At 37.3% G+C, this 14,882-nt stretch overlaps 1 protein-coding gene across 2 annotated transcripts in view; it reads right to left on the bottom strand.

Annotated features, from left to right (window-relative positions):
* Positions 1-1,059: 1,059 nt before the first annotated feature.
* LOC149174919 (uncharacterized) overlaps positions 1,060-14,882 on the bottom strand; it is a 34,597-nt gene continuing 20,774 nt past the window's right edge. For both annotated transcript variants that reach the window (XM_089422713.1, XM_089422711.1), the window contains exons 3-5: positions 1,644-1,720; positions 1,434-1,512; positions 1,060-1,307 (exon numbers count right to left, since the gene is read on the bottom strand). In XM_089422713.1, coding sequence (XP_089278839.1) covers positions 1,189-1,307; positions 1,434-1,512; positions 1,644-1,720 — 275 coding nt within the window. In that variant the 3' untranslated portion in view covers positions 1,060-1,188. The remainder of the gene's footprint in view (positions 1,308-1,433; positions 1,513-1,643; positions 1,721-14,882) is intronic.

The following is a 14,882-nucleotide window of genomic DNA, read 5'->3' as shown; positions in this document are numbered from 1 at the left end:
TTGCCACCTCCAATCTCTATGCTCAATCAATTTGCCAGTGCATCTCTACAAATGCCTAGTGATGTTCCTGCATCACAGGTATTTCTGAGTTCTAAACAAATTTCAGAATCTGTATGATTACAAAGAATTTATAAGAATATTTGGATCTGCCAAAGGAATTGACAGAGTCTTCACTATAACAGCTAGAAGATAGCTCCCCATTTTTCACAAGATGATTCAGTCTCCCACTGATAGGCCTTCTTTTGCTTGATTGCAAATCCCAAGAGGGTTGCAACCAAGTGTGTCAATGGGACCAAAACAATGTCTTCTTTCATATATGGCACTGCATGCAATCCATGGCATGGACAAATGAATGGAGTTAAAACAATGTTTGCCACTGCAAATAAGCAAATATACTAGGAATATAACTCAATCAATGTAAAATTAGCATGGTGGTTCAGAATGATATCACCAATTGCTACTGACTACATCAACAAGTTCCTATCACTTACATAGACAATCATCCATACCCCATGATGGATGAATGATGAGGAAATGAAACAATATCGCCCTGAGCAGGAAGAAACAGATACACAGGAAAATTTTGAGACTTTGATCTCTTGGTTTATGTAGTTTTCCCATTTGTGGTCAACAGTCTGATTCTAAAAAAAAAACAGTTATTGAGCACCAAAGCATTAAAACTGTCTACTGAAGAGACCAACATTTATGTTTTGAGCATACTGAAGTTGGTCAATGATCAACCATTGGAACCTCTAAAACTACAAGGATAAAACAAGTCTTCTAACTGTAAACAAATATATCTCTTGGAAGACACATAAACTAAAATTTCAAAACATATAAATGGTACAAATAGATCAAATTTTGCATTAAACAGTAAAATGTTTAATGATTAATATGACATCTTTTCCAGACATACATTATTCAACTGTATCAGTTACATCATTGCCCTTCTCAATGGAATATGTATTAACCACCATGCCCCTAAAACAAACTCTTCAAAGATTAATGTCATCATCTGTTGCTCCCATGTATCTGTAAATAGTAGAGATAATTGCATAATACAAACTCTATTCCTATAGCCATTCATAAACTCCTGTTTTTCCCATACAGCCCTATGGCAGTGCAACCATGTCATTGAACCCATCAGTTTAGACTAGGTGTCCAAAAAGGATAACTGGTTAACAAATCTCACCACAGACGCTCCTCAATAAGAGCAGGCCAGTATTTAGAGGCATTCTGCAATATTATTTCAAGCCACTCCAGGAAAGAGTCATCATAATCCACATCTATCACCTGCAGTTCCATATCTGTGAAAGAACAAGAAAAGCACATGAGCTCGAAAATCCAACTTGTATTACATGATTATTGCTTTTCTAGCAAGGTAAAGCCAAAAAGGATAGAAGACAAAAGAAATATTATATAATGAAAAATACCATAGCAAGGAGAATTTCCCTTATTGTTGAGATCTTTCACAAAGTCTAACTCCAGAAAATCCTTAATTTCAGGGGGGTCCTGGAAAAACATTTCAATAACTAGACCAATCTTCACCATTTGCATTAACTAGATCATTTTGTTACAATTGCTATACAATTCATAACCAATTAAAATTGTAGGAATGACAACAGAACCCTTAGAACCGTTACCTTTTGAAAAGCACGAGACAGAAAACATGGTATGTCTGTTTGGTAGCTCAATGCCTGTGCAACTCGTCTGTCAACCTCTGAAAGAATAAGAAGAAACAAACATAACCTCAATCATGGTCTAGGGATGAAAACACAAAATTCACAAGGCAGGAAAACCACATTGTGTAGAGGAACAAGTAAAGTACACTCAACGAATTCAACGAAACAAGTATTGAAGCCCATAAAAAAGATAATCTGAATGGTGCCATAAGATTGTGGAGAATTTATTAGAAAACAAAGCTCCTCATATTTTTATTACAAAAACCTGAGCACATCCAACGAATCCAAACAAACAACTAGAAAAGCCCATAAACAAAATAGTTATCTGAAAGGCAGCATAAGATTGTCAAGTTTTATAAGAAAACCAAGCTCCTCAGATTTTATGACAAAAAAACTTAGTAAAAAGACACCCCCCAATCAAACTTCTAGAATACAAATATAGAGATTTATAGATAAAAGTTAAGACACCATGCCCCAGTCCATCATATTTAGGCAACATATATATCAAAGCTCTATAAATGTTTCATATCCTATATGAGAACTGTTCAGTGTTTCCCTTCCAAATACATGGGTAACCCTAGGAGACAGTTTTTCTCCTACAATGCAGCTTGCCAGCCAGCAGTCCCACCATGATCCACAGATAGCCAGCCTCAAATGCATCTCATCCATGATCTAGTCAGTATCTTCATTGATCTAGCCTACTCATCTGATGAAGGTGGGTCATCTATTGTGTGGTACTTTAACCATTTCTATACCCAAGTGCTTTCATTTAGTGTTTAAGGCATTTTCATATGGATCACATGTTAAAATTGGATTATAGACCTACTAGTTGTGTATTTGTTCCCCTACTTCACCTTGGTTGTTATCATGTGTCCCAAGCCACCATGACCTTCTTTAGGGTCTTTTCTTTAACTATCTAGGAGGGGCACAAATAGGAGGTGTTGTCACTCAAATTGTACAGGCATGATCCGACAACGATTAGGGCGGGGGTTGTCACTCTGATCCCCGCCCTCCCCGTTCTAGTTGTCTCCCAACAATAGGCTATGGGGGGTAGTCCCTATGAAATGTGAAGATGTAAAGACCCGTTGGTAACCAATAAGTTCGGGTAGAAACAAAACCCGAGGCCTAATGGCCTATGCCAAGTTTGGAGATGTGAAAGAAATCACTCCTCAACACTTGCACTCACAAAATGTTAGCTCAAATCTCAAAGATTGGATCTTTATGACTGTTGCAATCACAAATTATTAGAGATAAAATGTCAATCCCTTAAAGAAACCTTTGTTTGCAATGAGATCTAGCCCTTGTAGGGCTTACAGCATTCTTAATGCTTGCAAAATAGGTCCCAAACACTAGCCTTTTATGTTGAGTAAAGACTAGGCCTTTAGAAAATGGGTTTCGTCCCCAATTTGAAAATAAACAACCTACAAAAATGGGCTCAAAAACCTTAGACGTCTAGGGCTTTTAAGGGTTGGAAACTTCAAAAATTTACTCATTTCTTTGATACCTTGAAAGATTTCACCTATACAAATAAAATGAAAATTTCCCAAAAAAACCCCATATATACAAAAATAAAATAAAACCCCAGTTGTTGCAAAAATTATTTACAAAAACTTATCTTACAAAAATAATTTACAAATTATATACAAATATACAATGCTTGAAAGATTTTCTGAACTATAATTTTTATAAAAAGTTTGACAATGGCTAGATGTATTTCGAATGATAGATATTAACCACAGCCTTAGAGAAGTAAGAAAATCACATAAAATATTCTCAATCCAAACAACGTCAGCCTGTGTCCATAGTCTGTGAACTTGGAGCCCAAGGGTCTGGGAACCTGCAAACTCTATATATATTTCTTCAGAAAAATCATTAGATCATACAATGAATCAAATCACGTAAGATAAGCCCAAAACTTACCAATAGAATGTTCCTATCATCTACAAAATGAAATAACAATTTACATGATATTGAAGCACAATATAGGAAAACGCATACCACAAATCAATGAAACAAAGACACCATGAACTGTACCCCAAAGTCTTTTATTATGAGATTCAAACTTTCCCAGCAGAAAAGTGGCTTCACACCAACGTTTACAAAATTACATCAGACAAAAGATCAATCATTGTGATTTGAGAAGCAAATGGCTTCTAATTTATAGATAAATCCTCCAAGTGGAAAATAGCAGTTAGTTGGCTTGATCCCCGTCAAAATAATCTCGACCGTTGATAAATGTTTGATCATCTTTTAATCTTTGTCGTCGAAAATATTTATTTTTAAGGAACTTTCAAATTTCTTATAAAAACCATTTTTTTTATTTTTATTAATCCAAAATAAATAATTTGGATTAATTTCCTCAAAAATTTGACTTTGACTTAACCACCAAGGTCCAAGGGCTTAATTTTCCTTAAAACATCCATTTTTGCCTTAGTGGGGGGCCTCCAAAAATTATCTTCGTTTTGACCCACGAATTTTTTGGTCATTTTCCACGTGGAGAAATTAATTTTTCTAATTTTAATTTTTTGACTCTAAATTAATTAATTTTTTGGCTTAGGATTTAATTTTATTTTTCCAAAAAAATTAATTAATTGACACTTGAGGGGATTAATTATTTTTCCACCCTCAAATACTTTAGCCATGGTGTCTGATTGCAAGGGGTCATGCACTGTTTTTACATCAAATATTACAAATTCAACCCTCAAAGGGGGATACCCATTCGTTATAGACCCTCAAATAATTACCCATTTCTGCGACACAGTATGATCTAGTAGACCAAGTTATTTATAATAAAATAATTTAGCCAAATAGCTTAAATTATTCCCAAATCACTTTTACAAAAGACTCGACTAAAAACTAGGACTCACCTAAGACTTCGACGATAAATTCCATCATAGCTTTGGGGTGAGGCTGGAGAGAAAAACTATGTCGATCATCCGTATTTAGAAACACAGATAATCAGAGAAACGAAAAAACTCCTAGGATGAAATTTGTCGCCAAAATCGTAGGCTTACCTAGGTTGTTACATAATTAACGGTCGTACTAGCATCATGTATATTATAAATTTGCAAAATGAATTTACAATGACATAATAATCTGTTGGCTTATGATTCTGAACTTTGGAAAAAATGATACAAATGCTTCCTTGGAACTATGACAAAAAGTGTGCAACAGGGCCCTTATTTTTTGGCCATCTACCATTGGGCCTAAGTTGGAACCTTTGCATTTCTGACCTTTCCATGTTCACCAACCTATTTTGCATGGCACTTATTTCTTTTGCATGGTTTGCTTCCAAGGCCTTTATTAATTGGGTTTGGTTAAGCTACATATTCTTTATCATTTGCGTTAACTCCTTGATAGGATCCTTATCAACCTCCTTTGCTTCATCTTTGCCTTTGGATTCATGAGACTTTGAAGGTCCTCTATTAAAACCCGAAATCTTTGACTACCCAAAATCCTTTCCAGCCTTTTCTATTTTTAGGGCTATTGTTTGAGCTGTAGTTAAATTCGCAGGCTCCTTTCTTCTCATCTCATAGGATGTATCAACACCAAAAGCATCAATATAATAGATCAAAAGAAACTTCTCTGAAGGTTTAACATCCTGAGGTAAACCCTTCACAATATCATTAAATCTCTTGTTAAACTCCTCAACCATCTTATTCTCATTTTTCTAAAAATAGCTAATAATGTTGGGCAAATGTCTTTCTTCTCTTTTATCTCAATACTTCTCATTTAAGGCATTAATGATTGACTCTAAAAAATCAAAAGAATTAGCAGGATACTTAGTGAACCAATCAAGGGCATCCTCATCTAAAGAGAGGACAAAAAGTCTCATCTTAGCATCTTCACGGTTAGCATTAACCACTTACTCACACAAAGGTTGAAGTTCCTAAGGTGCGTCTTGGAACTAATGGCATAGTTACCTTGGAATGAAGGCAACTTCTCAATAGCTTTATCCAAAATATTATTATGATAGCCATTGATGTTAGCAAAGTTACCAAGACAAAACAATTCATTCATCATGTCTTGTTCAACCTAACCTTGAAAGAGCAAATGGATATCAGAAATAGCCTCCTGTCCAAGATTAGCAAGAAGTCCACAAGAGGAGAGCTTGTTTAGTCTCACTCTAAAAACCCTTTCAGGATCGAGAGTGGGGCTTGTTACCCACCAACCTTGGGTAGTATCCATAGGAGAAAATTTCTCCTAGATGGTCCTCAGCCAACAGCCAGCAAACCCTTGGCACCACCAGATAGCTCGATGTGCCACTGTCTCTGCCACCTGAGCCAACCATGTGGTCCCTCACCCATCTGTTATGATCATATGTTTGAAGGTGGGTCTCCCGACCTCAAAGGTATGGCTTTTCATTGGTGTAGTTTGAGTAATGTTGTTTAATTATCATGAACACTTTTGGGTATGGATTGGTGGGGGGATTCGGTGGAAAGAGCGGGCTAGGTTTATACTCTTGTCTCCTTTGCCCGATTTGGTGGTTAGCCTTATACCCTAATCTTGTGGGATCTCCTTTACTGACTATTAGCTTTAAGGCTAGCACTACATGGGAAATCCCAATTTTGGTTGCGTGGTCCCGCTTCCCGACACCATATACATCACTCCCCTCCACTCATTTTAACTCCAGTTATCACTTTTCCCATATGGGTCCACATTTGTCCACTGGGTCCACAAAGGGTTAGCCTCACCCTCCCCTTGTTCACACCTTGGGTCAGGGCTGGAACAATGCCCCGTAGGTTGATGCAGCTAAAAAGAAGAAAAAAACATAATTTGGCCACTCTCAACAGGAAATGTACCACAAAATTCAAAAGATGGTCGGGACAAACAAATTTAGCACGTGGTCAAAAGCCAAACATGAGCTCTACCCCTTATCTATGGCCATCACCCTGGTTCCTATGGGCCAAAGATGAGCCCCCTCCACAGTAAGGAACCCATGATTGTCTCAAACCCTAGTGGACAACGCACTGCCCTGTTGAGCAATCTAGGGCATAGTGATTAGATGATTTCTCTATAATGATAGCTGCTTGTGAATGTTTTTTACTTCTTTAGATTAGAATCTTCTCTTTAATTAGATTATTATAGTGTTCTTCTTCATCAAACAACTACCAAAGCATAAACAATAGAGATAAGAGACACAAAATGTAGGCGTTCAACCAAGGCCAAAACCTCTCTCCAACTTGAGAGGAAAACCCAAACAAATTCTTCTTCTTATAAAGACTTCAATTGATGAATACCAAGACCAAGACCCTTGACCTATTTGCCTCTCCAAGACCAAGTCACAAGATCCTTCCTTTCATTGTTGCTTCTTCTTGCCCAAGTCAACACTTGGCCAAATTGACTTCTAAAACTGCTAACTTCGACTACTTTGACTTTCTGGCCTCCTACCATAGTCCTGCAATTCTCAACCTAACTGTACTACTACAATTCCCACGTGTGAGCTTGATTGAGATATAGTGGAGACCCTTTCCTTCTTCACTTATTCGGAAGACTTCTTTAGGTGATCTTGACTAGCAAAGGAGCTGGAATGGAGACCATTTAAATGACTTTCTTTAGGACTAATGTGACTTCTACAAAAACCCTAGTTTCTGCCACACGTGCAAGGAGATTTATCCCTAAAAACAGTACCAAAAAACTTCGCTCTTCCCCTCCTCCTCGTTGGTTATGAGGCTATCTTCTTTGATTTTTTGCACCTCTTCTTGCTTCAGATTTGCTTGACTGAATTCTTGTCTTCAAATGAAGGCCAAGTTGCCTATATATAGTGGTCTACCCATCAAATAAGTCGAATTCTTCTAGTGACAAGGTTGACATGCCTTTCTAGAAATATCTTTAGGCCGACATGAAGAATATCTTGTGACAAGGTCTTTGGAGGGTTATCAAAATTACTTTTTACAATATGTAACATGTCTTCAACATATGACATTGACTTCTTAGACTTTATGACTTGATGACCAACCTTAAAGACTCACAATGGGAGTCTTAACTATAAAATAAAATTCCTTGATCATGAAACCCATGAATCAAGCACTATAAAAATAATTTTATTTTCTTCTTTACATCAATTACATAAAATCATAATTACACATGTCATTATGAAGACCGAACCTAGTTACACTTTTCAACACTCCCTCTTAACTTTGGAGGTATTCATTATCCATACAAGGTATTTGGACATTCTCAATCTGAAGAATTCTCATAAGAAGAGTCGGATTGGTAACCCATCTTTATAGCATCATATCATCCAGCATTGTCACATAGCAAGGCCTTGACTAACAACGCTATCTCTCCACAAGATCAGAGTACAATGCTAGCGAGACCAATGATGTATAGACACCCTCATCATTGTCTCTCTCGGAACATACCCCACCTAGGTTCTCTCAAAGTATATTACACCAAGACTATTCTTATCTTGAATTCCCAATCCTTAAAAAATATCACTCCTCTACAGCTACTCTTTATCTTGGGTGCCCTAACTCATCCTCAAAGAGTATCGGATGCCAGATGTTTACCCAATCCTCCATTTTGTCTTCCCAAGTGAAGACAAGAATGATGTGTCTATCTCTCCCTCTTAACTTACAGAGGACATACCCATTTCACTGAAGGAATGTACTTATTCCTACAGAAGGAATGTACCTAAGCTCCCTCTTGGCTTAGGAATTTGCTTCCAAGTTTCAAGTTAGAAACTTGTTTCTAGGCTCCCTCTTAATTCGGGACCTACAACAGCTCTTTAGGTGGAGACGATCAGACAACCAACTACTTGAAGAACTCCTCCTTACAATGTCATGAACTTTTTTTATTTATTTAGGAGTCTTCATGTTTTTGAAACTTCTTCGTAGGGCACAAACCATCCATCACTTTCATCCATGAATCAGTCATGTCATTATTTCTTTCATCGGAAAGTGATCCATCAGTTCATATATGGTCTTCCTTCATGCCATGTTGCCTTCTTCATGCCATGTTTCCTTAAGGATCTTTCATCCTACTACATGGGCATCAATATTAGAAGACATCCACAGTTCTTCCCTTAGTAGCCTTGTATAAGTCCATCCAGATATTATTCAAAATACGAAATGAATCATTAAATCAAAATTACCTTTGTGATGATCTTTCATCATGACATCTTCTAGTTCGCACCAACATCCTGCATACATATTTACTCATCTCCAAAAGATATATACTGTCAAGGGTCTCTTTCTCTTTCAAACTTCATCATAGTCTTCATATCTTTCATAGAGATATCCTAGTCAAATCTCTCAGTCCTCAGGTGTTGATTGCCCTTTCCATAGTTGCATATTTCATGATCTCTTCATTTCTTCTTCGCACATTTCCTTCTAGGAACTTCCATTCATAGTTCCTCCAGTTTTGTCAACCACCTCATATTTCATGTGAGGGCATATTATATTGATTTCATCTAGACAATGTGTGACCCATGCCTTCCTGCGTTCTTTCAAGGGAGGAGATTATTTTCTTTTGATCGTGCTCTCGAGATAGAACATTCAACCATATGACATGACTCTACAATATCGAATACAAACATACATATCTCATTTTCCTTTAGGTCATCTTAGACTTCCTTTCAGCAACTTCTTTGATTGAAATAACTTCAATCCCTTGATCTGCTTCACCTCTTTTGTCATCATACCATAATCCCATGAATTCCACAAGTTGGAATTCTTGATGAAACCCTTGCTTTCTTTAGATTGGTGGGCCTTCCGATGAAGATTCCAATAGAGGATCTTGAGTATCCTCATCTAGCAAATGTTCCCTTTTGACTGATGTATGATGAACTTTGTGCTAGATGACCTTTTTCTTCTTTTTCCCATAAGTGTCACTTATGCTTCTAATGAGGTTACCAAGAGCTATATCCTTCCATAAGTGACTGCCATAGACTTCCTTTTCTGTTATTTTTCTCTATTATCACAAGCTCTTGATTTTAATGCTTCTATGATGCCATGATGCATCCTATCATTTTCCTTAGTGATTCACGATAGACATATCTTACAATAGAAAACTTGAAAACAAGAACTTGAAAAGAACTAGGTGAGGAAGACTATCTCAATCACAGTAGAGATCTTTTACTTCCTCCTTCTTGGATTTCTTCCTTTCAGCTTCCTCCACTTCTTCGATGATATGGGCTTCTTCTCTACCTCTTTTGTTATTGTCCTTCTTGAGCTTAGGACAATCTCTTTTGTAATGCCCATATTCTTGACATCCATAGCATTGAACCTTAGCCAAGTTCTTCTTCTTTTTCTAAGGACCAAATTTCCTAGACTTTCCTCTTCTCTTTGCCATAGTAGCATATGCTTGATTTTGCTCACTGGATCCTACATCAATTTTTGCCTTCAGTCTAGTTTCTTCAATTTTGCATAAAGACCATAAATCCCGGAATGGAGTAGCTTCTTTCTTCCCATAAATGCTTGAAGTAAAGTTACCCCATTCCTCTGGTAGTGCATTTAGTACTTGTTGGGTCCCTATAATACTAGTGATTACCCCATTACTATTGTAGTTATACCCCTTATTTATATTGTTGTGCCCCCATTGCCCCCATATTGTTATTAATGTGCCCATAGAATTCCTCTATTATTATTTTTGTGGCTTTATATTATTATTGTTAGGTCGGCTGGATTATATTGTGACTCCATAGACTCCTATATATAGAAAGGAGGTTTTGTCATTTAAATCATCCAAGAATTGTTCATTTACGTAATGTAAAGGAGGTTGCCCCCTCGAAGAGGCTGAATTCTAAGGCGTTGATCTATCTTTTCTATCTTTTCTTGAGCTGGTTTCATAACATTTGGTATCAGAGCTTTGGATTCTAGGGTTTCGCTGCTCCAAACAGGTCATCGTGGCATTTTCGCTATAACTTTTTTTCTATGACGTTTCAGAAATCGCAAAAAAACCCATTTGAGAAGAAATCGCGTTGAACCTTGGGTCCGAATTTCAGAGCTTTTCGCGCGATATTTTCGGAGATATGATCTCAGGAAGTTGGTCTTTTTGCAGACTCCTGAATTACACTCAAAACAGGTGACGTGGGGAAAATCGTCATAACTTTCTTTCTGAGCATCGGATTGAAATTTCGTAAGAAGGTACAGAAAGAGGACGGACTGTAGTTTTGTTTTATATATTTTTCAGAGTCAAAGGTTGAAACAGTGACACGTGGCACTTCATACAAGTTCGCTCTACTGAACTAGTCTATAATCAGGTCACTGCGGGAGATTGTGCATAACTCTTTCTTGGAGAATCCAATTTGGATCAGACTAGTGGCATTGGAAAGAGGACATAGAAGGCTACTACAGGTCACAATTTCAGAACTGGATGATTTGAAATTACAGAGATACATCAGATTCAATATCAGGCTTCTACAAAGTAAAAAAAGGTGTGTAGTTTTTATTTTTTATTTTTGCATAAGCTTGGTTTCAAGGAATTCAAAGGGCATAGTAAAGCATTATTATCGGTAACTGATGCCCCGAGGAAAGAAAATGCAAACACCTAGTAAGGAACCTGAAAGCTCTAGCATGACTCATGAAGAAGAGGAAGAAATGCTACATGATATATCAAAATTACAAGAACAAGTGCAACAAATGTCACGCTCACAAAAGCTAACAGATGCTAAGATAAATGGCGTGGAATCTAAGATAAAGGGCATGGAAGCTAAGATGGATGATTTGAAGACAGATTTGAGGACAAATTTGAAGACAGACATGGCAGATTTGAAGACAGATTTGACAAATTTTCTACAAGAAATACTTACTAATGGTGAAAAGGTTGTAAAGGAAACTCATGATGTGAACAAAAGAAATGTTAATCATGATTCCATAGACTCTAATGTTGGATCGAAGACCCACCATATTCCAAAAATCGATATGAGGAAGTTTGATGGCAAGGATCCCGCCACATGGATATTACAGATGGAGCAGTTCTTCGATCTCAATAATGTGCAAAACACACAAAAGGTACGTATGGCAACTTTATATTTGGAACCAAATCAGTTTGTATGGTATCAATGGCTTTGCTCTCGTAAACAATTTATCACTTGGGCAATTTTTACGGAAGAATTGATAGCACATTATGAGGATACAAAAAGCAACACTTTTTTTAGCCAATTGATAAGTCTCAAACAAAAGGGTTCAATAATGGAGCACATTGAGGAGTTCCAAAAATTGAACATAAGGGTAAAAGATATTCCAGAGGAGCATAGGATTGATGTGTTCATAGGGTCTTTAAAGGATAATATCCAACATGATGTTCGCCTTTGGGAACCTGATTCATTAGAGAAGGCATTCAGGTTAGCAAGAAAAATGGAAAGCAAAATTATGGCAACCAGGAAGCATACCACTCACAACTATAAAGACGGAAGTGTTGTTGCCCCTAGTCTTCCACAACCTATAAGGTTGACACCACAACAATTGGAAGAAAAAGAGCAAAAGGGCTTTGTTACAGTTGTGATAGCAAATACACTAAAGGTCATAAGTGTGCTGAGAAGAAATTATTCTACATAGATTGTGAAGAGGAAGAAGAAAAGGAGCAAAAAGGTCAAAAGAAGAGGATATACTCCAGGAACAAAGCCTAGATGAAGAACAAATAAATCCGACCATATCTTGTAATGCATTGGCGGGAATTACCACTCCTCAAACCATCAAGATAGAAGGACAAATCAAGAAGAAAAAGGTAATAGTGTTGATTGATTCAGGAAGCACCCACAATTTTATTCATTGTAGGGTAGCAAAAGAATTGAATTGCTTCCTATATCCAGCACCAGAGTGTCAAGTGATGATTGCAAATGGAGGAACAATAAATTGCTCTGGAAAGTGCCATAATATCAAGCTATCCATGGGAGAATATGTATTGACTAGCCCAATGCTTTCCATTCCAATGGGAGGTGCTGATGTTGTACTAGGAGTCCAATGGCTACAATCCTTGGGTACAATAGCTTTTAATTTTCAAGAACTTTTCATCAAATTTTCTGTGGAAGGAAAGGAAGTTGAATTAAGGGGTATTGCAGGGAAACCAGGAAAGATAATCAGCTCTAATGGTATGACAAAGCTTCTAAAAAAGGAGCAAAGGGTGTAATTGCACAATTATGTTCGCTAGATGTTTCCACATTGGAATCATCTATTTCTCCAGATCTCCAAAAAGTCCTGGACAATCATTCCAAGGTATTTGAGACTCCCAAAGGTCTCCCACCTATGCGTGATCATGATCATGCTATTCATCTGATTCCAGGAAGTGTTCCTCCAAACATCAGGCCGTACAGATATCCCTATGTCCAAAAAAGTGAAATTGAACGTATGGTTGCAGAAATGCTAGAGGCTGGTATAATTCAACCGAGTCAAAGTTCTTTCTCTACTCCAGTAGTATTGGTGCACAAGAAGGATGGATCATGGCGCATGTGTCCGGATTATAGGGAGCTCAACAAGCTCACTATTAAAGATAAGTTCCCCATTCCTGTCATTGATGAATTACTGGATGAATTGCATGGATCAATTTACTTCACCAAGTTGGATCTTCGTTCAGGATATCATCAAATCAGAATGAAGATTGAAGACATTCCAAAAACGGCATTTAGAACTCATGAGGGTCATTATGAATTTTTGGTCATGCCTTTTGGCCTTACCAATGCACCTTCAACATTTCAAGGTTTGATGAATTCAATTTTCAAACCATTCCTTAGAAAATTTGTGTTAGTATTTTTTGATGATATACTAATCTACAACAAGTCTTGGAAGGATCATGTTGAACATGTTGACAGGGTGCTACAACTATTGGAGGAGAAACAATTATATGCAAAAAGATCCAAATGTTTCTTTGGAGTCCAGGAGGTGGAATATTTGGGTCATATTGTATCTCATGAAGGAGTTAAGGTAGACCCTAGCAAAATTAAAGCCATTAAGGAATGGAAAATCCCCACATCCATAAAGCATTGCGAGGATTTCTTGGGTTGACAGGGTATTATCGCAAGTTTGTTAAGAATTATGGGAGAATAGCAGCACCTCTAACAACATTATTGAAGAAAGATGCATTTTCATGGACTCCGGAAGCAACAAAGGCCTTTGAACATCTTAAAGAGGCAATGTGCCAAGCACCGGTCTTAGCTACACCGGACTTCACAAAAACCTTTATTGTGGAATGTGATGCTTCAGGAAATGGAATTGGTGCTGTTCTAATGCAAGATGAAAGACCCATTGCTTTTGAAAGTCGTCCAATCAAGGGAAAGTTTTTAAGCAAAGCTATTTATGAGAAGGAAATGTTGGCAATACTCCATGCACTTAAGAAATGGCGACCCTACCTAATGGGAAGACACTTCAAGGTAAAAACGGATCATGATAGCCTTAAATACTTTTTAGAACAAAGATTATCCTCTGAAGAGCAACAAAAGTGGGTCACAAAGATGTTGGGTTATGACTTTGAAATCATCTACAAAAAAGGGAAGCAAAATGTGGTGGCAGATGCACTCTCAAGAAGGATGAGGATGTGGAAGCATTGTTGTGCGCCATTTCTATTATCCAACCAGATTGGATAAATGAAGCAAGGGAGGAATGGAAGAATGACGAAGAAGTGTGGGCACTTATTCGAAAGCTACAACAAGATTCCAGTACGTCTGATACATTTAGCTGGAAAAATGATTCGTTATGGTACAAAGATCGCTTATACCTCTGTAAGAATTCCCAGCTAAAACAAAAGATTCTTATGGAATTGCACACTTCTCCCTTAGGAGGGCACTCAGGATTTTTAAAAACTTACCACAGGGTTAAGAAGGAATTTTTTTGGGATGGCCTTAAATCAGATATTCAAAAGTTTGTGGCAGAATGTTTGGTTTGCCAACAAAATAAAGTTGAAACAATTAAGACACCGGGTCTATTACAACCTTTATCCATTCCAAGCCAACGTTGGGAGGAGGTTTCAATGGATTTTATCACAGGTTTACCCAAGTCTGAGGGAAAGAGTGTCATCATGGTGGTAGTTGACAGACTTACCAAGTATGCACACTTTTGTGCATTATCACATCCATTTAAAGCCAGTACAGTTTCTACTGCATTTATGGAAACAATTCAAAAGCTACATGGAAACCCAAAGATTATTGTAAGTGACAGAGATCCCATTTTCACTGGAAATTTTTGGACAGAATTATTTTCTTGTCTTGGTACTCAGTTAGCTCATAGCTCATCTTATCATCCTCAATCTGATGGGCAAACTGAG

Source organism: Pinus tabuliformis, chromosome 4_1 (genome assembly GCF_031772625.1).
Source record: "Pinus tabuliformis cultivar Carrire ecotype Pingquan chromosome 4_1, CPIR1, whole genome shotgun sequence".
In the NCBI taxonomy this organism is placed as follows: domain Eukaryota; kingdom Viridiplantae; phylum Streptophyta; class Pinopsida; order Pinales; family Pinaceae; genus Pinus; species Pinus tabuliformis.
Note: the sequence above shows the minus strand (reverse complement) of the source record. Positions and strands in the feature narration are given on the sequence as shown.